Consider the following 12,246-nt stretch of genomic DNA (forward strand, 5'->3'; position numbering starts at 1 on the left):
TCGAGCTTCGGCTCGAAGAGCCCCTCAACAATCTCTTCAGCATTTTCTTTTTCTGAAAAATTTCTAAAATTTCAGTGACTCAAAATAAAAGTTAACCAAACTGAACAAGATTGATAGCAACTACTCCCACAAGTGCCTAGAGGCTATATCATGCATTAAAACTACTTTGGACCATATAAATTTGACATGCAAGCTCAAGAACAGGGTCACCTTAGTAGCAAAAATTTGCAATAAATAAAGCACTAGAACAAAAACTAATTGGACCATTGGAGAAGTCACATACCGAAGAACAATCTCCCAAAACAGTTTTGTGAATGGAGCTTTGAGCAAAGAGATCGAAAATGGCAGCAAGATGAGCTAGAACACGGGTTTGAGCTATGAGAGGATTTTTTCTGGAGGAAGACGGAGTGAGTGGGTGCTGGAATAAGTGGAGGGGTCCATGTGGGGCCAACGAGACAGGGGCGCACCCTAGGGGGTGGGCGCACCCTGTGCCCTCATGGCCAAATGGTGGGCCCCCTGGTGTGTTCTCAGTGCCAGAAATTCTTAAATATTCTACAAAAAATCATATTTCATTTTCAGGACATTTGGAGAACTTTTATTTTCGGGGTATTTTTATTGCAAGGGTAATTCAGAAAACAGACAGAAAATACTAATTTTGCTTTATTTAATCTAAATAACAGAAAGTAAAAGGAGGGTATAGAGAGTTGTGATTTCTAACTTCATCCATCTTGTGCTCATCAAAAGGAATCCACTAACAAGGTTGATCAAGTCTTGTTAACAAACTCTTTCCGAATAACATGAAACCGGAGAATTTTCGAATAACACTAGGTTACCTCAACGGGGATATGCATGTCCCCAACAATAAGAATATCATATTTCTTCTTGACAGTAGGAAGAGGGAATTCAAAACCTCCAATAGTAATCGTTGAAAATTTTCCAATAGAATTGATACTGTGGACTTGAGGTTGTTTCCTCGGAAAGTGTATCGTATGCTCATTACCATTAACATGAAAAGTGGCATTGCATTTGTTGCAATCAATAACAGCCCATGCAGTATTCAAAAGGGTCTACCAAGGATAATCGACATACTATCGTCCTCGGGAATATCAAGAATAACAAAGTCCGTTAAAATAGTCACGTTTGCAACCACAACAGGCACATCCTCACAGATACCGACAGGTATAGAAGTTGATTTATCGGCCGTTTGCAAAGATATTTTAGTATGTGTCAACTTATTCTCAAGTCTACGATATAAGGAGAGAGGCATAACACTAACATCGGCTCCAAGATCACATAAAACAGTTTTAACATAGTTTCTTTTAATGGAGCATGGTATAGTTGGTACTCCGGGATCTCCTAGTTTCTTTGGTATTCCACCTTTAAAAGTATAATTGGCAAGCATGGTGGAAATTTCAGCTTCCGGTATCTTTCTTTTATTTGTAACAATATCTTACATATACTTAGCATAAGGATTCATTTTAAGCATATCAGTCAAACGCATACGCAAAAAGATAGGTCTAATCATTTCAGCAAAGCTCTCAAAATCCTCAACATCCTTTTTCTTGGATGGTTTAGGATGAAAAGGCATGGGTTTCTTAACCCATGGTTCTCTTTCTTTACCGTGCTTCCTAGCAACAAAGTCTCTCTTATCATAACGTTGATTCTTTGATTGTGGGTTATCAGGATCAACAACAGGTTCAATCTCTACATCATTGTTATTGCTAGGTTGAGCATCAACATGAACATCATCATTATCACTAGGTTCATGTTCATTACCAGATGGTGTTTCAGCATCAGAAATAGAAATATCATTCGGATTCTCAGGTGTGTCAACAACAGGTTCACTAGAAGCATGCAGAGTCCTATCATTTTTCTTTTTCTTCTTCTTAGAAGGAATAGGTGCATCAACATTAGTTCTCTGAGAATCTTGCTCAACTCTATTAGGGTGGCCCTCAGGATACAAAGGTTCCTGAGTCATTTTACCCCCTCTAGTCATAACTCTAACAGCATTATCATTTTTCTTATTATTTAATACATTAAGCAAATTATCTTGTGCTTTAAGAACTTGTTCTACCTGAGTGGTAACCATGGAATCATGTTTACTAATAAGTTTAAGGTCACCTTTAACTCTAGAGATATAATCACTCAAGTGTTCAACCATATAAGCATTACGTTTCAATTGTCTACCAACATAAGCATCGAAGTTTTCTTGTTTAACAATAAAATTATCAAACTCATCCAAGCATTGGCTAGCAGATTTATTACGAGGAATATCACCTTCATCAAATCTATAGAGAGAATTTACCTTTACTACCTGTGTTGGGTTATTAAGACCATGTATTTCTTCAATATATGGTAAATTCTTAACATCTTCATCTCTAATACCATTTTCTTTCATAGATTTCTTTGCCTCTTGCATATCTTCAGGACTGAGAAATAGAATACCCCTTTTCTTCGGAGTTAGCTTAGGAGTTGGTTCAGGAAGTGTCCAATCATTATCATTACTCAATATATTATTCAATAGCAATTCATCTTGCTCAACAGTTCTTTCCCTGAAAACACAACCAGCACAACTATCCAGGTGGTCTCTGGAAGCATCGGTTAGTCCATTATAAAAGATATCAAGTATTTCATTTTTCTTGAGAGGATGATCAGGCAAAGCATTAAGTAATCGGAGAAGCCTTCCCCAAGCTTGTGGGAGACTCTCTTCTTCAATTTGCACAAAATTATATATTTCCCTTAAGGCAACTTGTTTCTTATGAGCGGGGAAATATTTAGCAGAGAAGTAATAAATCATATCCTGGGGACTACGCACACAACCAGGAGCAAGAGAATTAAACCATGTTTTAGCATCACCCTTTAATGAGAACGGAAATAACTTAAGGATATAGTAGTAAAGAATTTTTTCCTCATGAGTGAATAGGGTGGCTATATCATTCAATTTACTAAGATGTGCCACAAGAGTTTCAGATTCATAGCCATAAAAAGGATCAGATTCAACCAAAGTAATTAACTCTGGATCGACAGAGAAATAATAATCCTTATCACAAATACAGATAGGTGAAGTAGCAAAATCAGGGTCATATTTCATTCTAGCATTCAAAGACTTTTCTTTCATCTTAGCTAACAATTTCTTAAGATCATATCTATCTTTGCAAGCAAAAAGGTCTCTAGCAGTTTCTTCATCCATAACATAACCCTCATGCACATCAGGAAATTCATATCTAGGGGGAGAATCTTCGTCACCACTTTCATCAATATTATCTGTTTCAATAATTTCATTCTCTCTAACCCTAGAAAGTTGTTCATCAAGAAATTCACCTAATGGCACGGTATTATCAAGCACAGAAGTAGTTTCATCAAAAGCATCATGCATAGCAGAAGTGGCATCATCAATAACATGCAACATATCAGAATCAATAATAGGTGTAGGTGTCGCAAATTTACTCATAACAGAAGGTGAATCAAGTGCAGAGCTAGATGACAGTTCCTTACCTCCCCTCGTAGTTGAGGGAAAAATCTTGGTTCTTTCATCTTTCAAGTTCCTCATAGTGATCAACAGATATAAATCCCAAGTGACTCAAATAATAGAGCTATGCTCCCCGGCAACGGCGCCGGAAAATAGTCTTGATAACCCACAAGTATAGGGGATCGCAACAGTTTTCGAGGGTAGAGTATTCAACCCAAATTTATTGATTCGACACAAGGGGAGCCAAAGAGTATTCTCAAGTATTATCAGTTGAGTTGTCAATTCAACCACACCTGAAAGACTTAATATCTGCAGCAAAGTATTTAGTAGCAAAGTAGTATGGAAGTAACAGTGACAATGGCAAAAGTAACAGTAGTAGTTTTTGTAGCAATTGTAACAGTGGCAACGAAAAAGTAACTAAGCAAAGATCAATATGTGAAAAGCTCATAGACAATGGATCAATGATGGATAATTATGTCGGATGCGATTCCTCATGCAACAGTTATAACATAGGGTGACACAGAACTAGCTACGGTTCATCAATGTAATGTAGGCATGTATTCCGAATATAGTCATACGTGCTTATGGAAAGAACTTGCATGACTTCTTTTGTCCTACCCTCCCGTGGCAGCGGGGTCCTATTGGATACTAAGGGATATTAAGGCCTCCATTTAATAGAGTACCGGACCAAAGCATTAACACTTAGTGAATACATGAACTCCTCAAACTACGGTCATCACTAGGAGTGGTCCTGACTATTGTCACTTCGGGGTTGCCGGATCATAACACATAGTAGGTGACTATTGACTTGCAAGATAGGATCAACAACTCACATATATTCATGAAAACATAACAGGTTCAGATCTGAAATCATGGCACTCGGACCCTAGTGACAAGCATTAAGCATAGCAAAGTCATAGCAACACCAATCTTAGAACATAATGGATATTAGGGATCAAACTCTAACGAAACTAACTCAATTACATGGTAAATCTCATCCAACCCATCAACGTGCAGCAAGCCTACGATGAGATTACTCATGCACGGCGGTGAGCATCATGAAATTGGTGATGGAGGATGGTTGATGATGACGATGGTGATGGATTCCCCTCTTCGGAGCCCCAAACGGACTCTAGATCAGCCCTCCCGAGGAAGATTAGGGCTTGGCGGCGGCTCCGTATCGTAAAACGTGATGAATCCTTCTCTCTGATTTTTTTCTCCCTGAAAGTGAATATATAGAGTTGGGGTTGAGGTCAGTGGAGTCTCAGGGGGCCCACGAGGCAGGGGGCGCGCCCCAGGGGGCGCCCTGCACCCTCGTGGACAGGGTGTGGGCCCCCTGATGTTGATTCTTTCGCTAGTATTTTTCATTAATTCTAAAACGTGTCTCCGTGGATTTTCAGGTTATTCCGAGAAACTTTATTTCTGCACAAAAATAACACCATGGCAGTTCTGCTGAAAACAACGTCAGTTCGGGTTAGTTCCATTCAAATCATGCAAGTTAGAGTCCAAAACCAGGGAAAAAGTGTTTGGAAAAGTAGATACGTTGGAGACGTATCAGCCCCCTCCTCGTGGCCCTGCCTCGGAGATCCTCCCCTTGAACAAGGTAGGCTCATGAAGGCGATCCTGCCAGGCAGGTCCACCGTCCCGAGCCACCTATTCGTGGGTATGAAGTCCTCGGCGCCCTCAGCTTCGGCCACCACCTGAGCTCCTCCTCCCGCCACATCCCAGTCAATCTTCAATATCTTGTCAGGTAAGATGACAAGTATTAGTGCACTAACTCTTTGCGAAATGGCACTGATCAGAGACATTTTCCCAAGAGCAAATGCCACTGATCAGTGCACAAACTCTCTGAGGAAATGCCACTTATCAATGGCGCTTGTTGTTGGGCAAGTCCACTGATCAGTGGACTTAAGTGGCATTTTGCCCAAAAGCAAGTGCCATTAATAAGTGGCATTTTGCCCAACAACAAGTGCCATTGATAAGTGGCATTTTGCCCAACAGCAAGTGCCACTTATCAATGACACTTGTTGTTGGGCAAATGCCACTGATCAGTGGACTTGCTGTTGGGCAAGTCCACTGATCAGAGGCATCTGCTTTGTTGCAACTGCCACTCATCAGTGCACTATCCTAAACATGGAAACATCTAAAAAAAGCAATAGCAAGTGCCAATACCACCCATGTGCAGCCATGCACATTTGGCAGCATCCTAAAATGGTCTTACTACATGCACGTATAACATTCAACACAAACCCTAGCTTGAACATGTATGTTAGCAACATGAACAACAACATGAACATGATCCTAGCTTGAATATGAACATGCCATTTACATGAACACACATCCTAGCAAGACCCTACCATGAACACACATCCTAACAAAGCACACTACCATTGGGGATTCTAGCATGAACACAGACCCAGTAGCACAAGAAAATTATCCTAGGACACACATTGTACAAAACAAGAATAGATCAATCTGATTGGATTCGATTCGGATCGCATCCAATTGGATCTCCTAGAATCCTATCTAATCCTATCGAATCCACTAACTACTAGCACATGCCTAAGAAATAAACCCCTAATCTACATCTACGAGGTAGCATGGAGGGGGTTTGACTCACCGAAGCATGTGCAGTCGTAGCGAACCGAGGCCGGGGTGAAAACCCCAGCAGGAAGGAGGGAGGTGGTGGAGCAGAGGAGGAGCTGGCCCTGGCAACGGCCTGCGGCATCGGCCCCGTGCTCATCGCCAAGCCGGAGGTCGAGGAGGACGGCACGCCGACAGGAGAAAACCCTTGGACGGGGGTCAAGAAAATTCCCCTGCCCAATGGGGTCCCAAGAAGGGGCGGCTCCGTGGACGGCGCCGACGCCGAGTCCAGGACCATGAGGTCTAGAATCGGCGATGGAGCAGGAGCGGTCGGCACCGCATTGGCCGGCACTGGTGGTGGCCAGCAGTAGATTGGGGACGGCTCTCGCAGCGCTGACGCCAGGTCCTGGCCCGAGTTCTGGAGCCCGGCCAGCCAGCGCTCCTGGATGCTGGCGATGCGCTGGTCGACGGGGGTCGGAGGGCGACGCGACGGTGGGTGAGGCGGAGCCATCGGAGGAGGGGAGGGGCGGTGAGGGGGAGAGAGGGAGCGGTGGGAACAGTGTGACTGGGCGGTGACAGGAGAGTGGGGGCGAGTTATGAGACATCCCCTCCGTCTCCCGCGCTGCCCGAGGCGTGTAACTGCCTCCCACGCGTGGTCGCGCCCAGCCAGGCTCGCGAGAAACTGCTGATTCGGCAGTTTCCGCCGGGCCAGGCTGCGGGCTGCTTTAAGCTCCGTGCGGGCCACAAACCGCATGCAGCCCAGCCAATCAAACAGGCCGCGCACATCCCGCGCGGACCTGGTTGGGCTGCATGCGGGCAACTAAACACGCCCATTGTGTCTTCTGTAGTTAGTTAGTTATATGTCTGCATGTGGTCTACTGATACAACATGAGATGCCATGATGAGTAGGGTCCATATGCAACAATGTGTTTCTACCACATTTCCCAAAATAGAATGCAACAATGGGTATGGTCCATATGCTCCATTGTAGGTTCAAACTAGTGCACTATGACAAAATTTCAGTTCACATTGTGCACTGAAGCTAATTCAGTTCACAATGTACACAATGGACAGTCAAAAATTCTATTAACAGTTAAAAATTCAGTTAACTTTCTAAAATTCAGTTATCTCTGAAAAATTCAATTAACTGTCAAAAATTTAGTTAACTATCAAAAATCCAGTTAACTGTCTAAAATACAGTTATCTTTGACAAAATCCAGTTAACTGTCAAATATTCAGTTAACAGTCAAAAAATCCAGTTAATAGTGAAAATATTTAGTTATCTTTGAAAAAAATTAGTTAACAATGAAAAAATTCAGTTAACAGTGAAAATATTCAGTTAACTGTCTAAAATTCAGTTAACACTCAAAAAATTCTATTAACTGTCAAAAATTTAGTTAACTGACTAAATCATGAAGGACAACACTTAAAAGTGAGGTACAAAGGCCACATAAATATCTCTGAAAAATCTTAAATACTTTAGTACACAAATAACTAGAATTAAACAAAGCCACAAATGCATCAAAGCTAGTACAAATTATGGCATGAATATGACATTACATCACAATGCATCACTCAAATTCATCCATCATCTCTTTGACCTTCTTTATTTTGTCCTTGGTCTGCTCCTTATGTTTGAAAATATCACCAATCGTATACTCCAACTTCTTTTTGTCTTGCTTCAGATGATCCCTCTCTTCCATGAATTTGTCCCTCTCTTCAATCAACTTGTCCCTCTCTACCATGAACTTGTCCATCTCCTCCTTCATCAGGTCCCTATCTTTCTCTGCCTTGGCCCTCAAAACCTAATGAATGTTTGTGGCAGACTTGTCACACACGTTCTTCTTCTCAAGCTCTTGCTTTAGGTCAGATAGAGCTAGCTGAGTGCTGCCCAATTTGGCAATTGCCTTCTCCTTGTGAGCCACCATCTTAGCAAAATCTACCTTAAAAAACCTGAGCTCTTTTGCCATCTTTTCCTTCTGTCCAAGGATCTTCAAGTTTTCTTCAGCATTTACTACATTCTGCCTAAGCCTCAGTCTGATCTCATCATCATACATGGCCCAGATCCTAGCTAGGCTCATCTTCAAAGGGGTAGGCCACTCAGGGTCAACCCACTCCAGATAGTGGCATTTAGATCCTTCCTACAAATCTGCAACAAAGAACAATTCATTATAGTGAAAAATCAGTTAACTAATTTGATCAGACATAAAATGCTTTAATTGTACAAAGTGAATAAAAACAATTCAGTTGAGCTAATTTAGTAAACTTGCAGGAATTTGGTTAACCTACACAAATTTAAATAGCAAAAAATATCCAGACAAAAAATTTACACTTTAACTCTACAAAGCAGTCCCAATAATAAATTAGCTATTAACCTTCTGTGCACAAGCTAGAAATCTCCTCCCACTATCCACTGACTCAAAGACCACTAGCTTCTCACACACCCGACCATGCTCAGATCTAGAACTCAGATTTGTGGCAAGGCCTCTCTACTCCAAGCATAGGATGGTGCCAGGTAGCTAAAACAAAAGGAATCAACCTCATTGCTCACTCAAAATCAACATCAAAGAAACCCTAACCATAGCTGATAAAGAACTAACCTGAAAGTGGCTGTTAACGGAGGAGCCGTTAGACGAGCTGCCTGAATTGCTCCATGGAACCATGGCCAGAAGCGGGGGTGGAGGAAGATAGCTTGCTCAGACGGCCGACGTCGACAAAAAGATAGATGAACACAACATGCGTCGAGGAAGGGGAATGGGGACACGATGAGGATGGGGGACGGGAACGAAGAGACCAAACAGACTATGTTTTTAATTCAGGTGTTAGGTGGTCCATGTGTAGTGCGGGTTTATTCCACGGAACAACAGGGGGATTTGTGCAAAAGTGCCAGGCACTGACCAGTCCAAGCTCCAGGCTGCCACTTGTCGCGCTGTGATTGGCTATGGACTAAGAGCAACTCCAACGCGGCGACCCATTTCGTTCGCGCGCGTCCGTTTGGGTCGGCGCGAACAGAAAAGTCGGCCCAAGGCGTCGACCCAAATGGACGCGCATCCGCTTTTAGTCTGTCTGCCGACCCATTCCCGACCCATTTTTGAGCCGAATTTGTGTCGGCGCGGACAGGAAACGGACGCGCGCGACGCCCGCTTCCTCCTCCCCATGGCCTGCTAGTCGGTGGCACATTGGCCATCCTCTCCCACCCCAAGATTGACAGCGAACCCCTCGCCCACCTTCGTCGTGTCGCCGCCGCCACCCATTTCCGGCGCCTCTGCCAGCAGTTGGTGCCGACACATCTCCCCCCAACGGTGCCACCGCTGCCTCCTCTCACGTTGACCCCACCACCGTCACACCGCTAGGGCAGTGAAGCCTCCCACCCCCACCACCCGACGCCGACGCGAGCAGGAAGCCGCCTCGCCGCCCCAGCCAGCTCCTCCGGCCTGACGCCGGCATGCTCCTCGGACGCCTCCAGGGCAGCCACCTGGTCCAAGGGAGGTGTGCGTCTCCTCGTCGGCCGGCTCCTTCGTCAACGCCCGCAACTACGACGAAGGATACTACCTAGGCGACAGTATCTATAAGTGGACCACTATTGTGAAGACAATCCCCAACCCTGTCGGAGAGAAGAGGAAAAGATTTTCCCAAGAGCAAGGGAGTGCTAGGAAGGACGTCAAGCATGCCTTTGGTGTTTTGCAATCTCGATGGGGCATTGTTCGGTATCCTGCTAGGACTTGGAGCACAAAGAAGTTGTGGGAGGTGATGACTGCTTGTGTGATCATGCACAATATGATCGTAAAAGATGAGCGCCCGGAACGTATCTACGATCAAGGGTTTCAGTTTCAGGGTGAGAATGTTGTGCCTGAGCATGTAGGAGCGGCAACGTTCAAATTGTTCACCCAATTTCATCATGATATGCGTGATTGGGAAACTCACATGCAATTGCAAAATGATTAGGTTGAACATATGTGGGCTCATGTTGGCAACCAATAGGTGCATCTTTTTTATTCAGCTTGCAAAACTATGTGACACTATTTTATTTTCATTCGGCTTGTAAAACTATGCTATTTATTTGGTTTGAAACTATATGTTTGCTTGTGAAAATTCGTGCATATTTGTTGAAAAAGGGCGGTCAGCCGTTCACACTGGCAAATATGAGTCGACGCGTTGGGTGCACAGCCAGCCCAAATCTCAAACCTAGCGGACGCCGAGCGGGCGGCCGATCCAAACGGGCAAGAGTGTCGTCCATTTGGATCGGCGCGTTGAAGTTGCTCCCAAACATCACATAGAGTGCAAGTTATGATAGTGCAGAGTTCATTTTTGCAAGTTTTAGACCAAATGGTCACATTCTCTACAAGTAAAAGCCAGAGGCAGAAACACGCTGCAGATGGTAACAGTTGTATAGCTAGCAGTAGCATGTTGCTGTAGTACTAGCTCGGCAGAGCTCCTACGTAGCAGTAGTATATAGAATGGGAGAAAAGCCATTTACTTTTACTGTGGGGTTTCAAAACTGTCTGGTGCGGGGAGCATACACGTCAGCATTCAGGTAGCTCACAGGATTCCTTGTCCTGCAAAGATCGAAAGCAACTCTACATGGTCAGTCCCTGCACCCTGCGTACTCATCCCCTCAGCCTTCTGTCACCCACCGTACCATCACCTACAACGCCTATCAGACTCCACACACCTTCTCTCGCTCGCTCACTCACACACTCACTCTGGCTCACGCCGTGTATATATACGCCCTCGCACTTCAATCCCAAAACAGCAAAACTCACCGGTATCTAGCCAAGTTAGCTCGAGCTCCATTGTCACAATACGAGCATCTACACACCCACATTGCACCTCCAGGGCCAGGCCAACCTCGAACGCCATGGAAGCCCCTCTGCACCAGCTGGCCCCCATGCAGCAAGCACTGCTCGCCCGTCCTCAGAACTGCAAGCACGACGCCGCGGCGACCATGGCCGCGACGGACATGGCGTGCCTCCAGCAGCAGCAGCAGCTGATGCAGCTGCAGCCGGCGGCGGCGAACCCGAACACGCCCTCGGGCGCGGCGCGGGAGCAGTGCCCGCGGTGCGCGTCGCACGACACCAAGTTCTGCTACTACAACAACTACAACACGTCGCAGCCGCGCCACTTCTGCCGCGCCTGCCGCCGCTACTGGACGCTCGGGGGCTCCCTCCGCAACGTCCCCATCGGGGGCTCCACCCGCAAGCGCCTGCGCCCGGCGCCGCAGCAGGCGATGCGCCGCCCGCCCGTCCACTTCGGCGCGCCTCCGCCGCCGCCGATGCCGGCGCAGTCGCACTCCCAGCAGGCTCCGCAGGGCGGCCTTCTCAGCTCGCTGTTCGCGCTCGGCGCGGCGCCGCTGTTCGAGGGCCGCGTCGGGTTCGACCTCGGCCTCGGCCTGCCCGGGCTGAGCCAGGTGGGGCTCGGCGGTGGCGCCGGGGAGTTCGGCCTGCACTCCCTCGGGCTCCGGGGCGGCCATGCAGGGACGTCGGCGCCGATGCTCTGGCCGACAGCGTTCTTGGACAACGGCAATGTGGACACGTGGAAGGTGTCCGGCGGCGGGGCGGCTGCCATGTGGGCGCCGGAGTTCTCTCCCGCGCCGACGGTAGCACAGGTCGGCGGCAATGGCATGTTTCATGGCGGGGCCCAGATAATGGGACAACTGTGAGAGTGGTCAGTAGTTGTGTGCGTAGCGTACGTGATTGCTCATGCATGTGTCTGCTGGATTGTGTGTGTGTGTAGGTCTTAATTTGTTGTGCAAGTGCATGGCTCGTGTCGTGTCTTGTTTACGTAGTACGTAGTGGTACAGTTTTGGTTCCACAGGGGTAGAATGGTCTCTCGTGTGTGTTATAGCGTGTGTCTCGACAGGTCTTATGGTGTTATTTGTTGGGTACTTGGTTTACATGCATGTTGATGTTATGATTGTATAATTTACATTATTATCTATAGATTGGGTTTGCTCTCGTTTTCTTTTTTGAGAGAGAGTTTCAAAGTTTGGTGCATGAACGATCTTCAAAGAATTGTTCAGACCCAACTGAAAAAAGAAATGTCCAAACGATCGTAGCTTTTTTTAACATAATACAGACGCAAGAGCTCATATATATGTGCATACACTCATCCCTATGAACGCACACCCTACTTCTATGAGCACCTTTGAGAAACTGAGTCGACATGTCATTTTGAGATTTTACAAAGTCATCTTA

General features: G+C 45.7%; 1 protein-coding gene across 1 annotated transcript; it reads left to right on the forward strand.

The window, feature by feature from the left end:
* The first annotated feature begins 10,784 nt into the window (after nucleotides 1–10,784).
* On the forward strand, nucleotides 10,785–12,006 carry LOC125553547 (dof zinc finger protein DOF3.1-like). Its single transcript, XM_048717319.1, has one exon. The coding sequence runs from the start codon at nucleotides 10,911–10,913 to the stop codon at nucleotides 11,709–11,711; it is 801 nt and encodes a 266-aa protein (XP_048573276.1). The 5' UTR covers nucleotides 10,785–10,910; the 3' UTR covers nucleotides 11,712–12,006.
* Nucleotides 12,007–12,246: the final 240 nt, after the last annotated feature.

This window comes from Triticum urartu, chromosome 4, assembly GCF_003073215.2.
Source record: "Triticum urartu cultivar G1812 chromosome 4, Tu2.1, whole genome shotgun sequence".
Lineage (NCBI taxonomy): Eukaryota > Viridiplantae > Streptophyta > Magnoliopsida > Poales > Poaceae > Triticum > Triticum urartu.

Coding starts and splice junctions, on each gene's coding strand:
- LOC125553547 (XM_048717319.1), top strand. CDS start 10,911: ATGGAAGCCCCTCTGCACCAGCTGGCCCCCATGCAGCAAGCACTGCTC.